General features: G+C 40.9%; 1 protein-coding gene across 3 annotated transcripts in view; it reads left to right on the top strand.

Moving 5' to 3' along the window:
- Positions 1 to 5045: 5045 nt before the first annotated feature.
- Positions 5046 to 15090, top strand: part of LOC134875072 (potassium voltage-gated channel subfamily KQT member 4) — a 42377-nt gene continuing 32332 nt past the window's right edge. For all 3 annotated transcript variants that reach the window (XM_063899476.1, XM_063899475.1, XM_063899474.1), the window contains exon 1: positions 5046 to 6095. In XM_063899476.1, the coding sequence (XP_063755546.1) occupies positions 5794 to 6095 (302 nt within the window). In that variant the 5' untranslated portion in view covers positions 5046 to 5793. The remainder of the gene's footprint in view (positions 6096 to 15090) is intronic.

Genomic DNA, 15090 nt, shown 5'->3' with positions numbered 1-15090 from the left:
GGAAAAAAAACAGGATAAACAGGATGGCAATCAAGGCACTTCAATATAAAAGAACAAGTAACAAAGAGGAAGGAAATACCCATAAAAAACACGCTTCTAGCACTATAGGTCTTTGTCATGGCCCACTTAATACACACGAATGGCGTGACAAAAACACCATAATCATTTACGGTTCATTCAGGACAAAATAGAAGCATTGTGTTTAAAAGGTGACCCCCAAATGAATCCTTCAGGGAGACTTTGACTGCACTCTTTTATAATCTCTGAATCAGATTCAGAGCAGGCACTTTTAGAAAACAAATAATGCAGAACTTAATAAGCGTTTCACATCAGTAACTTCAAGAATACTGTATCATATCAAAAGGACCGAATACCTCTGTGGAACAGGGATGCGAAGAGAAGAGGTGAAAAAACGGGAACAACACACAAGGTAATGCGAGAAATGGTTTATCCTTTGTATAGTTGATATTGTTGAAGCAGAGTGCTACTTGGTTAATTTGGCCAATAGTAACTCAAGTTTTTAATACATAGAGTCAATGGCCATTAATCCTCTTTAGGGGCGTTTAGGAAGAGTATTCAGGTGTTAACTGAGAATATCATTTCGACAAATACAGTTTTTTCTAAGTGCTTGTGTCTGGAACAAGTCAAATGGCATACATTCATATAACAATCTTAATGTAGTTAGCTGTTTTTGTGAGACTTTAAATTGTAAGTGTTGGTTAGTTGTATATATATATATACTGTATGTGTATATGAAGCATGCATCATATGACAGAAGTGCTCATTGAATAAATGTTAATCCCTCTTGCTGTTTGTGTGAGAATGTTGATGCTACAGTACGTTTTGGCTGGGGTTCACGATCAGCAGCTTTATTATACATATCATTTAACTGCAAATGGTAACATATACTCCTCTTGTCTCTTCAGAAGCACTTTTTGAAACGTTAATCCCACCACTGGAAATCCTGGACCACCTGCAGAATCAAGCCCTCCACCCCCCTGCATTTCAGACAAGCCCAGCTAAGGTTCTCCTGTCTCCTAACATGTCACCTTTTACTACTGTTTTTATTTGGGTTGTTATTGTCTTTAGAATAAAACGATGTCAAAGACATAATGGTATGCAGTTTCTGTGTGAGTGTCTTCACACAATGATGGGTGGTGAAATTGGCTAAAATGAGAGGAAATTGTATCGGAGAAAGTGGCAATTGTTGATAAAACACATAAAATAGGAACACAGACAAACAGCCTAAAATAAAGACAACCAGCCAATTAAAAAGCAACAGAAATTCCGGTCAAACATCTCAAAAACCTACACTGTAGATGTTCACAATCAAACACTTGTCACCCTTTGTATCTCACCTAACCTCTGTATGTTTAAAAATGAGCCTGGATATAGCACCTTTAAACTCTGCTACTTGTGTGTGTCTGCACAATCTTTTTATAGCTCTGCCTGGTTAGGGTTGTTTTTGCCTGATGGAAGTGACGTAGTGTTTTCACTAAAGTCTCATCCACCCCTCTTGATGCTTTTTAGTAACATGTGGACAGTCTTAGTCACTGCTGTACACGTACTTACAGTGGTTGTCAGATACAAAGGACCTTTTGACTGGTAATGAACGGGCTACTGAGTGAACTAATTTACTGACCCAGTCACTGGGAGTAGTGGTTCACACTTACATATTCATGCCGCAGTTTGGCAGATTGATTATTGCAGGGAAACTGCCTCACGTCAGTTGACATTTTAACAGTGCCTACATGATGTTTGGAGTGTGTTGTTCAGCGGGGGTTCTTTCTTTAAACACAGCACTGTTTGACACAATGTCACTTCACGTCTCCAGAGACTAAAACCAGACGTATCACAACAACATTAACCCAACACAACAGACACTATATCAACAAGTCAGACCTCCTCTCTCTTCTCTCCTCTCCGTCTGATGTTCAACATTTAGAAAAATCTGTTGATGGGAAGGAAACAGATGAAAAGAGATCAAATAAAAGCAAACAAGAGTGCAGTCTGGGAAAGCCATTAAGTGGCGTAAGTAATCGTCCAAGTGCGCAGCGGAAATAAAAGGTTGGTGGGGGTCGGACGCAGCAAGTTTGCACTGTACTATGTGTAGCGTACGATTGCTGATGTGAGTATTTTTAAGTTCCCATAGATTCCCTGAGTGGCTGTCGACTCCCGTGGCTCAGCGGGCTCTTTGGGGCGTGAGTGAATGCTTGGAGTGTGGAGTGCAGTGGAAAAACAACAGCAAGGGGAGAGGTGGGCGTGAAGGGAACAGCCGCCTCTTAACACTGGGCCCTTGTTGTCCACTGTGGGTCATCCTGACTGTAATCCCACCCTTACTGCATCCAAATCTGTGTATATGAATGGTCTACCCTTTCTTATGCACTGGTTGTATACTTTTATATATTCAACCACACTTTCCACATTTTATATTTTACAATCTTGACGTTGCTCAGCTGTTGTGTGTTGTTCTAAAGCAGCTTCTATCCCAGAGGCCATGGTGGATACCCTGCCCGGCTCTAAGTGTTGATTACTGGGTGAAAGAAACACCAGAGCAGGGCTGGCACTGTAATAGAAGGAGGGGTGGAGGGGTTTTGCCTTGGTATAACTTTGATGTAAATCCCTGCAGGGGCGTGCAGGGCTGGCATGTCCATCGACACCTTCCTCCTTCACTCCCTCCCTCCTGGCCTGCTTTGGACTGCTTAGAGGAGAGGAAACCAGGCTCACAGGAGAGTGGGTTGTAGTGGGAGATTCCCAGTGTGGGATGCCGTCGTGTTGATCTTTAGATAGTTCCTACTCCTTTCATCATGCGGTGGTTGTGCTCCACAAGGCTCTACTATTAGATGACCTTCTTCCCAAATTAGATTCCCTGTCCTTTATCTTTCTCTCATTTGCACGTACTATTCCAAGGAGGCAGAGATATACAGTACCTTTGTTTAAAGGCCCCATGTAGATTACATTTCAAATCAGGAGTTTAATGTTTTCATTTAAGATCAGCTGTTTATTTGATTCTCAGCTGATTATAATCCAACAGTTTTGGTGTTGCGGCAACATATCCTGATAACCAGACATACAGTAATTGGCATTGTGTTGTGTCATAACCAGAGATGTGGGCAGCATTTTGGTGTATGTAAACATGATAGAGGGGATACTGTTGTTAAACTAGCTGTGCCTTTCGAATAGGTTTTTCAAATTTGTCAAATATAATAAACTGTCGCCAATTTCATAAACATACTGTAAAAAGGTGTGGTAGTATAGGTGGCCACTCTCGTTTTGCTGCTTCTCTGTGTATAAAGTCACAGCATCATTGGGTTTTTGGACTGTTGATCTTACTAAACAAGATATTTGAAAACTGTTATCTTATTTCATTCTAAATTAACTAAATAATAGACCAATTAGTGGAAAAAAAACTAATCTATGTAAAACATTCAAACAGGTAACATAGATATGTCCTTTCACAACACCACATCTATTTTTGGTCAATTTGGCCTCACATTTTCAGACGGATCTGTCATGTTAACCAGTCTGTATTAATACATTGCTGTTAGCGGTACAGCTGTCAACAGTTGAATCCATTTTATAGCCGCCAGTGAGTCCGTTGGTCGGTGTGTGTGTGTGAAGCTAAGTAAAGAGTTAAGGATTAGTGATGTTACGTTATGTAATGGGAGCAGACCCTGGGAATAATGTCTAGATTTGTGACTTGTGAGAGACTCCAGCTGCATTCCCACACGTCACTTCACAGACCTGCATGTTCCATAAACTGCAGCAGCCACAATGGACAGGAACGCACATAGTGAGTGACCTGCCTCTGCTGTTGTAGCGGAACAATTTCAAACTTTTACATTGCTGAACGCGTGTCTGTTGCAGATAGTCAGGTTCTCTGTTTGATGCAGGCAACAGGGCCAATAATAGATTTTGACATGGCCAAAATAAAACGGTATAATTGCAAAAACTATCCAAAATAAAACTACAGATAGTGCTATCTGTCAAATAATCCTTCATTTTGTGTTTTTATTTGGCCAATTAATGTGGCAGGATCTTTAAGGGAGGAAAAAAAAGGAGAATGGAAAGACATCAAGATTATTTAGGTGATTTTAATATTATCTTATCATATGTGTATTACTTACATGAGATCAATATTACACTGTTTTTAATGTCATAGTTATCGTTAAAAACATTATATCGGTAATCCCATAGCAGTGGTGTGACTCATTAACATTTTATTTACATAAGTGTTGTCATTGAACATTGATTCAAGTAGGACCATAGATGTGAGATTTGAAATTGAATAGAGTTGTTCCTCCAAAATCTTCTTTCTTTTTTTTAATACTTCCGGTAGCTCTTCTGTTTATCTATATATAGACACAAGCCCAAAACATGAATTTGAATGATCTTTGTATTTGTTGATCTCCCTTTTGGTAGTAGAGACATTGAGGCCAGAATGAGTTTGGGGACCACCTCTATAATGGATTCCTCTGAGGCCCCCTGACAGGTGATCTCTCTACAGGGTGCTGTGATTCATAACCCGTAACGCATGTGACACAACCACAAGCCTTTGTATGTGTCACAGTCATAGATTTATAAAGATCTGTACACTGAAGTGCTGTCGCCGTATCCCCCTGCACCTGTCTCTGCTGTCCCAAACGCCTGCCATGGATTCAAGCCCCCTAACACAATAAACCCAAGTGACAGTTTCATTTCAGAGTGAAGACAAAAGGGCATTTTAAAACAACAAACCCAACAAGAAGTAATTGTTTTGAAATGCTTAGAGAAGGCACTTAATCCTTATGAACTACTTCCTGGATAATTTAGAACAGTTAAACAATATTTAGGTTGATATGCATAAGCAGTATTTCTTATCAAATGTAATCAAATCTCCCATAAACCCTCATTCTTCCGGGATAGCTTCGTAACCAAGATCTATCACTGTCCAGTCATCCTCTTCTCTCACTGCGTGCGTCCGACGCGCATACCTATCCCTCGCGCTTCTTTTCTGAAAAACTACCCACCATAGAGGTGTTTTCCTCCTGTTATGCGTTTACAATCCAGATGCAAACACCGACAGCCGTTTATTTGGCCTTTTATCAAGAGTTTTAGAGTTGGTCGTCTGCGTTTGTTGTCATCATCCTGATGATCTTCACTTCTGCGCGCGCCACCCCGCCCTCAGGAGCGCTGGACCAGAGAGAGACGCACGAGGAGGGGAGAACAGGCTGCTGTGGCGAGCCTCACATTGACAATTCAAACTGCTTAGACGAACTTAAAGACAGACTGTAGTTGGAAATAGTTGGTCCGGAGAATCATCTACATGCGCATTATTTCGCTTGCTTCCTCTGTAGCCTTGTTTTCTGATTTATTACTTCACGTTTAAGAAGCATTTATGGTAATATGCTTCACTTGATTGAGGTCAGTCTGGGCTTTTTCTGCAAAGTGCTGGCAGGTCTTTGACAGTGTTGTTGGAGTTAGTGCATGTGTGATTACTTCGCTGATTACCTCTCACATCTGACTCTTAACAATGATCGCTGAAGGTCACGTTTCAGTGCGACGCACAAATATTGTGCATCTGTTCTTTTGCGACCGTGACTTGATTTACAGATAACTTTTAATATCGGAAGTTACTAAACAGCTAGTCTGACAAACAGCAGGGATGATATTTACGCATGTGTTTTGACCGGTAGACTAGTTTTAGTCCACTTTATACCCACTATGACTTGGTCAAAACTTTACTTTGCGCTCCTGAAGACGATCTAGTAGAAAGTGTCAAATCATATGTAGTTGAATCGTGCCAGATTGCAAATGTTAGGAAGTCCGTCCAACAACGGCGGCATCAGAATGCTGGTGCCCCCGGATCCGAACGACGACAGGCGGGTAGAGTTTGTGGCTCTCACCGCTGTCCACACGGAGAGAAGCGAGCCCTCCAGCCCGGAACGCGGACACCCGTCTCACCGCACCGGTCTGCTGGGGACCCCACTGCCCGGGCCACCCGGACCCCGGGGCAACTCGTCCTCTCCAAACAAGCGCTTCAGGAAGTTGCAAAACTGCCTGTACAACGTGCTGGAAAGACCAAGAGGATGGGCGTTCATCTACCATGCCTTTATGTAAGTGTATCATCATTACCTTTGTTTTTATTGGCAAGTCACCAAAATGAAGCACATTTAAAACTTTATGAAACAACTTTTTAAAGTGTCATAAAGTAAGTGAGCAATTCAACTCACATGCTGCGTAATGAAACATTAGACTTTCCATGATGATTTCCAATCATGTGTTTTGATCAGTAAACGCCAGCAGCCAAGCAGAGTTGCTTATTCGACAATTAGCATGGTCGTTTACATACATCTCTCAACATGGGGTCTTCTGTTCAATTTCCTCTTGTCTCTGTCTGATTAAATCATCAGGAGGAACCTGGATAAATTGAATTTGTTCAAATCCACAGGGGGTGATTTGTCATAATATCCTTGTTAACATTTTAAATGTCTGCTCATACTTTTAAATGATTTACTTTGCAGTATGTTATTTGTGTTTGTTGTTGGCATGCCTCACCAATAAGTGTGAAGAAGTAGAGGTGTGCATTATGTAATGGAAAGGTTTTAATGACAGTGAGTGAAAAAAAATAACATCAGGGTTTTCGTTTGGGGGGGGGGGGGGGGGGGGAGTCTTGGGTTAGTGGCTTAAAAACTTTATTGAGCCTGAACTTGTTTGTTGCAGCATTTTTCTGAGAGGTGAAGTAAATAATGCATTAGTAGAAGGCTTGACCCCATTATGAACCAGTTACGTGACAGCTTTTTAAGCAGATGAAGAAATATCTCACCAATTAAACACACACAGTAAACAAAGAGCTCAAACTGAAGCGACCCCCCTTATTGTAGAAGGTATTCTGTCAGGACTTTAAAGTACCCGTGTGCCATATGCTCTATAATGTATACAACATGTAAACACTGGAAAAGAATGAGCTCACTGACGGCGATGGCTGTTCCCAACAGCTCAGGACTAAAATTTGAAACATGCAGCACACATATGTACAAAACAAACTGTCCTGAGCTGTCATTTGTTTGAATGAGCACCTAATTCAGATTTATCATCTTAAATAACCACTTTGCAACGTTTGGTTTGAAGGCGTCGAAGTGCCGATTAAAAGTCAAAGTTCACAAAGTACATTTTTACTGTTTTCAGTGTTAGCCACTGTCTTTTTCAGTCAAGCCCAGGACAGTTGTGCCCCAGCAGCTGTCCTCCAGCTGTGTATGGCACACAGTGGATAGAGCATTATGTGTGGAAGCTCCTTGGACCTGGCCGTGCTTTCCGTGTCGTTGTTTAGAAAAGTGCAGCCGTCTCCCTGCCAATGCCATCATTTGTTTACAACAGAGGGAAATCCCACTGCAGAGCTTTTCATATGTGTTCTTATCAAATGCCATTAGCACATTAGTGTGTGTAGGTTTGCAAGTCTCACTCTGTCCTTCAGCTGTTTCACTTCCCTCTATTTGTTGCTGCCTTTTCTGTTCTCATGGGACTGCTAACATGCCTTTGCAGCACACACAGGACCAACATGTGTAGTACCGCCTCCACCCTGTGTGTTTCTCATTAAGAGCTATGGCCTTTGCAGGGTATTGCGGGTGACATTCTCTCTGACATTATTGGGTGTCGTAGAAGATGGCCATAGTTGTTATTTCTCTGTCAAAGAGGCAGGGCAGGCACTCCGAGGTGCCCAGATCATGTTTCAGATGCCACAGCCTCAAAGACACAACTTGACTGACTTTGAACGTGAGCCGCCTCTTTAATATCGTCATCTTAAAGGACCCACAGAATTACCATTTGAACATCAATTACTCAACCTGTGTTACCTTGAAATAAAGAAGATGACTTTAATTGTTATGACATGCCCCCACGTTAAACCAAGAAACCAAAAACTGTTACGTGTTGATGAATTGAAGTATATTGGGGCCTTTTGTTTTACAAAAGTGTCATTTATTCATGTGTATGCTAATTAATTTCCAAACCCATTCAATTCTACTTAAACCTTACATCCTTCCTTCTTTCAACACATTACAAATTGTACCTGAGACTAAAATCTTTTTAAAATATCCCTGACATGGCATATTTGAGTGCACATATGTCTGAGTGCATAATGGTACTGCATCACCCTGAGCTGCGCATTTGTTATGAATAATTACATGTGAAGCGCTCACCATTCCTAGAGCTGCACCATGTGTGAGGAAAATTCTTTGAATGATGTAGCTCAATTAAGGAGGCGTTGATCTAATGTAATTACATTGAGCCAAATACTGCTGTGTTGAGCTCTGTGCTAACTTCCCTTGACCCTTTAATTACTCCTGCATTGTAATGGGGGACGCCAAAACAGATGCGTTGCTTCTAGAGAGCCTGTTGTCACATGTGTGTTTCAAAGCATGTATGGGAAAGGGTTGAAGTAGCTCTCCGCGTAATGTCTCTCCACGGGCTCTCACACTCCTCATCCCTCCTTGGTGCTGTCCCAGCTGCACATAAGATCCATCCTTTTAGAAACACATTTACCCCCTAGGTAAACGTCTTGAATAACTTTAATTTTGTGTCTTTATTAAAGGCCTTGTATTCTATTATACCAAGATACGTGAGGGCAGTGGTTGTGATGACGCAAAAAGTTGTTAAAAAGGACAAAAGTGTTCCCGGAAACTGTTGAGGATCTGTAAAAAAAAGAATTCCTCTTTCCACCAACCCCATCGGTTGCTCCGACGACGCAGCAGGTTCTTGCGTTTGCAGAGGCTCTGGTTCAAACGATGCTTTCAGGAAATTTTAAGTGCTGCTTGTCTTGGTTTTGACCCTTCACTCAAGCTCCAGACCTTTTTTGTCACCCTTCTTTTTGTTACACATGCTGTTAAACTACTATGTCAGCGGGATGGTCAGTCTGCTTGTCTGAGCTTGTTAAGTCTGTTAAAGTTTATATAAACACCAGCAGCCACAGCCACAGCATTTTTTTCTTTATAGTTTAGATAAATACCTCATTATATTGTACTTTGATTATCTGTGTGTGTATTAAAGAGCGCTTCTGGTAAGGACTGCAACTAATGATTATTTTTTTTTTTTTGTTATATTCCTGATTCATTGTACAGTGTCATAAAAGTTAAAAAGTAGTGCAAATCACAAACATGTTTTTCCCAAAGGACAGGATAACATCCTCACTCAAACTCTTGGACGGACCAAACAATCGTCTGGTTCAACAGTGAGGTGAACTCTGAAGCGGACACCGTCCTAACCAATCATAGGAAGCTTATTATTCACAATCTTGCTACAATTGGCTTTCTGTGATAAAACACTTTGATGGCAGAGCGTTTATTATTGTATATAATATACAGTATGCTCTCTTCACATGCACAGTCCTCTAGGTCTTGCTGATATGCCCTCCAGATCAGCAACAAAATGAACAAAACGGTGCTCCGTGATGTCTGTCCAGGTAGTAATCGTTAAAAAAATGTAATTCCTTTTGTTCACATTTCCAGACCATTCGAGTTTGGTAATATGTTCTGTCATCTGTAAACCTTCATAAGAGCTTAGTCGATGGGAGGCAACATTCAAAGGTATCGGTTTCAGTGTTTACCCTCACCTATGACCGCTTACCCATTTCCACCATAGGCAGTGCCACATATAGACTATCACATGAGGCCGCGTGTTTTTGCCCATAGTAATTCATCCCAGCAGGAGGTCCTTTGGGGCCGCTGAACTCCAGTCTAAAACTACCAGTCTCTATTACCAGCACTGTGGAAACCCAACAAACCCTGTCATGTCTTGATCTTGGCTTTGCCTGCCATACTCTATCTGAGTCTCTGGCTCGGTACAGAAATTCACTGGAGCCCGGCCTGAATATACAGTAACAGTATGTGGAGGGACAGGAAAAGCAGTCAAGACCGAGCACTGACCAGCCACAGTGATTAATTGGTTCTAGAGAGGGTGAAAAATATACCGGTCATATATTATTGATGTCTTACAGAGCTGAAGATTAGAGATGTGGAGGGAAATTATAACATGGAGTCTTGGACTTCAACTCAGGTTTCTTCACCATTAGTCGATTAACGAGAAATGTGTTTAAAGGTAGTTGTTTTATTAGAAGCTTTTGTGCTGAAACTCCTGTTTTATTGAGAAGTTCCAAAATGTTCCTTCTAAATGACATAATCTAGCTGTCAGTTCATTGGTAAATCTTAAATTAAAATGGATCTCTGCTGTTTGGATTTTTGGTTATTTTGTTTTTCATTTGTATTTATTTATTTAAGACGGGAAAGTGCACATCGAATTTCATGTGCATTTGTGTCTGTCATGACTGTAAGTGTGCCACATTTAGCCATAAATGCTAATTTTAAACTGCAATTTGTCTCTTGTGAGTCACCAGCTTCCTGCAAATTCAATTCATAATCATTTGGGTACCACTTTAACATGTATTTCTCATAAGCTGCACTTTTGGATACAAACTTAAACAAATGCACCACATCACTATCATGTAATTAAATGTACGACAGAACCCTTTAGTGCTTGTAATTTATATTGCACCTTTAATAATGCATCCTTTCTGTCTATAAGGCATCTCATAAGTCAGACACAGGACTCCCTTGTTTTCTTTACTTGATTTCTTTACTTCTCGTTTCATATAAATCTTTGCCAGATAAAGTCTCCATGGCGTGTGGGAATCCCTTCACTTTAACCTTTTATGGCAGAAACACATGTGATGGCTTCTGTTTATGAAAGCTTGCGCCTAAAGCCACATTATTTATAGATGCAGAGGGAGATACCCACAACAGGACTCACAGCCTATGCTCTCAACAACCTCTCCACTGATATGTTTGGTCAAAATGGCTCTGAAATATGGACTGTCTGCGTGTCCATGGTTCATTCTTCACAAATCTTTTGTGCTAACAGTGCTGCACACAGAATGCAAGCTTTTCATTAAAGGTGAATTGCCCTTGTGACATTATTAAACTCATTTAGCCCGGACAGCTTGTTGATTGAATGTGTTCCCTTTATCCTTGCAGTTTTCCCTCCCTCTGAACCCGCTCCGACCTAATACACTTTCTCACCTGGGTCATGGAAACAGTCAGGTCTGCTTTTCCAGGTCTTCAACCACGCGACACAAAATCATCTAAAATTGCCACTCCGCCCTTTGGCATCCTCGAAAAAAACACTGATGCGTTTGGTGATGAACCTTTTGTTGTTGGTAAAACAAAAATAGCTTTTTGTTTGTTGTTGGCTTGTTTAGTCAGTGCATTAATGTGCTTTTATTGATGACTGACTAAGAGAGAAAGAAGGGTGGAGTAGCACCATAAACGGTGAAGGGAGAAAGCCTCTCCGCACTTTGTGTGAGGTGTTTAACCTGCGCAGGACTGCAGATTGGATGCTTATTGTTCATTTACTGGTGCTGTTTTTTTTATCTGTTCACCTCAGCAGGTTGTGTAAATTCTGCTCCATTAAGAATCCTTTATGGGCCAAATGCCTTTTCTTCTGCATGTCTTCTCTTGTGAGGGCCAGATTTGCGCTTAAGCATAATCAGGATGTGTATAATGCATTGATAAAAACATAAATAACTTGATTCATAACATAAACAGGGTGGTGCTGCTTCCTGTGACCACATACAAAATAAAAACCACCTTAAAAAGTTATATAAAATACAGTTTAAGTGATAAAAATGTATAAGTGACATTCCAAAGAGCCACTTGAAAATACGCTAAGGATTATTGCTTTTCTGTTTTATTTTGTAATATTATTTCTATATCAAAAAAGCAATACCTTTATAATAAAGAATATTAGAGACATTAAAAAATATATTATTTCAAAATGTGGCATCCAATTTTTCATACGTATACCTTTAATTTAGCTGACTTAATTACACTAATAACACTAAATGTACATGTCTTTATGTTAAAAATGTTAAGGTCTTTCCGCTAGTCTTACACCTGCTTTGTGTGAGTGTCACAGTCCACCTGCAGCTCTCATGTTGCCTGACGTCTCTTTCAGTGGCCTGTCACATTCTGCAGCAACTGTTCTAACCTCCTTGCCTGCCCCGCTCTAGATTTATCTTAGCAGAAGTTGTTTGCTACCTACACAAACACACCAACAGAGGACAAGAAGCAATAAGAGGGAGCTTGATGTTGGATGCAAAGTATAAATGGTAATAATGTGATACTCTATCGATCTCTGTAGGAAAACGCTCTTTCCGCCTGGCCCCTACCGCAACAGCAGCCCTGCAGCTGGAAGGGATCCTGTGTCTTGCTCAAGGGCAATTTACAGGGCAGATGCTACATTTTTATTTTAAATAAGGGATCGTCTTATTGAAAACAACAGGAAATTGAAAAGGTGGGGGGGGGATATGTCAAAACAAAATGTGAACAAAAACATCAGTTTTTTGAGATGTTCATAGCATTGTTGTCCTTCAAAGGAGGGAAGGAGTTGGAACACATGATTTGTGAATGCATGAAGGGGAAAGGTAAGAAGAGAATAATAGGAGTGAGATGGAGAGCCGAGGTTAGTCGGTGTATTAATTTCTCTGTTCGGGGCAAAACGCTTCTCCCTTGGGAGGGGACTGTCTTTCCTGAGATGGTCAGGAATCAGGTTTCCCCCACCCCCCAATATCCAGCCGTGCTCTCTGCTCACTTTCACCAGGGAACAGAACCAGCACACAAACATATCCACATAAACATACATCTTTTTCAAATGATGGGGAAACAAACTAATGTTGTTAGACTACTTGACAGTGCAGATGTAAAAAGGCTGAAGGGGAAATTCTGTCTGTACGTACAAAAACACACATGCTCGAGCGAGACCTTGAGCCACAGACGATTGTCCAATTTCATTTTCCTGCAAATGGGTGATCAGGGGGGTGTTGACACCTGGTAATCTGCGGTAATCTGTGTTTATGTAATGTTAATGTGGCTAAAGCGAGCCAGGAATACTGTGGCATTTGATCGGGAGGGTCAAAGGGAATTGCCAAGAGTTTATTTTGAATTGTCAAGACACTCCAGATCTGCTTTCACAGCCAGGAAAATCCAGAGGCAGTCTCCCTTACACTGTATATCTTATTATTACTCTGTCTCTCTGCAATATATAGCATCTGCAATTTTCTGCAGAGGTGGCGAGACTGCTCAAGGAGATGCACTACAGGGGCGGCAAATACTGACAGATTGTTGTGTCATTTTCTTGTTGCAGTCATACATTTAAACAAAATACCGCAGGTGGGGGATTTTGTTAATTTTCTGGGAGTTTTGCCAGTGTATCCTCAGTGTGCTCTCATGAGACTATATTGTTTAAACTACACGTGTTTCCTAGCTGCTGACACAGTTCTGTGTATACAGTGATGATGGTGAGGTTGGATAACTTCACTTTTGAGGATAGCAATTAGCAACTCATACAAACATTTGTGCTGTAATAGATAATGTACTTTGGAGCTTTTAACTCAATTGTGTGGTGTTATTCACAATTTTATTGATTGATCAACATTTCCTTCCATTTATTTTGGGAAAATTTCACTCAACACCTCTCTGCCTGGCTGTTCTGGGAGCATTCTCTTAAAACATTTTACTGTGCTGCCACTGCTTTGAGTCTCACACCGTCCTACTTTAAATCAACGTTACACTGGACTGTCAAAACCCTGCAACCCAGCTGTTGGGTAAAACAGGACAATTAGGACGGCAATGCCAGTGAAGTCTGACTCTTTGACTGGAAGCGTATTGTGTCACAAGCGATGGGAAGGCTGCTCTCTAACATCACTCTGTTAATGTTGCACGGGTGCCCCGTCAGTGAGTACGCCTGTATTAAAAAAAGTTTGTATACAAAGGCAGATAAATGTCCTCAGCTTGGCAACACTGTCACATTTTGTACAGTTACCATCCCAACAGTATCCGCACAACATTAGGGTTGTTTTTTCTACAGTTCCCACAAGAAGTTGCTTCCAGCTTTCTCTTTTATTTTCAATGAAAATCAAGACTCTTTTTTCTCGTGCACTGTTTATACTCATGCATAGAAAATAATAATGCACTGTAAATCCTATAATGAGCCAAGATGTGCAGGGCTGCTTCTAATGTGACGTAGTATGAAGTGTGATATAGTCAAGGATGTTAGGGTTTTGGATTTTACAAAATAAAATGGATACTGTGCTGGACTTCCACGAAAGAAGCAGATTTTTCTTGTGTCAAGGTGTTTAGGGTGAGTTAGAGTGATAAAGTGCTTAGGAAGGATCTGTGTGTCGCCAGCATCTGTGTAGACCATAAGCACAGGCAGAAATAAATCAATAGCTTTAGCCTTGCCATTATCTCTCAGCAGCACACTTAAGGCCTGACCCTAATGGGTGGTTGCACCTGCAGCCCGCAGATTACAGATGCTGAATAATGTGGAAGCTAACTGTAGCTAAGTGCTGATAAGAAATGAACATGATAGTTTATCAACATGTGGTAAAGCTTTGCTCATCATCATTGCTCCCCAGTATGGCATTCACTGCTCAATTGGACAACTACTCTGTGGCATCATTAGTTATGATACATTAAAAGATGATGAGTTTAGCTACTGAGGCAAGACAGAGATAGAAATCTAAATGTAATCAAAAGGTAATTCTATAAAGCAGGCTCCATCGACAATATCAGGTTCAAGTAGGTGGTATTGTAGCAACATGTTCATCAGAAACAGTGATGGTTAGTATGGATGAAATCCTCTACCAGGGTGTATGCCATTTCATATCAGATATCATATACAGCAAACTGAAGTCTGTCTTTTGCCAGTTCAGCAAATAAACAACAACTGACAAATCAGTGTACTTTAGCACATTGATGCAAAAATCCTAAGAACCCAATATTGTCATAAATCTGTCCTGCTCATTGGCTTTCACATATACCTCCAAAGGGCTAACATGTTTTAAATCTAGAGTTATAGGATGCATTTTTAAACAGTTGAAATAGATCTTCATGTGGATGTGGTGGGTTTAGGTCTCAAACGCTTTTGTACATCAGCCTGTGTCTCTCTGGCAGGTTATTTTTCCCACGTGTTTCTACCTTTCTTTAGGCACGCGCACTGTGCATTATGGTTTTCATGGTGAGAAGGCTGCATGACTGTGCAGGCAAACCTGATGTGTGAATG

This window comes from Eleginops maclovinus, chromosome 13 (genome assembly GCF_036324505.1).
Source record: "Eleginops maclovinus isolate JMC-PN-2008 ecotype Puerto Natales chromosome 13, JC_Emac_rtc_rv5, whole genome shotgun sequence".
Lineage (NCBI taxonomy): Eukaryota > Metazoa > Chordata > Actinopteri > Perciformes > Eleginopidae > Eleginops > Eleginops maclovinus.
This window is presented reverse-complemented; position numbering and strand designations above follow the sequence as displayed.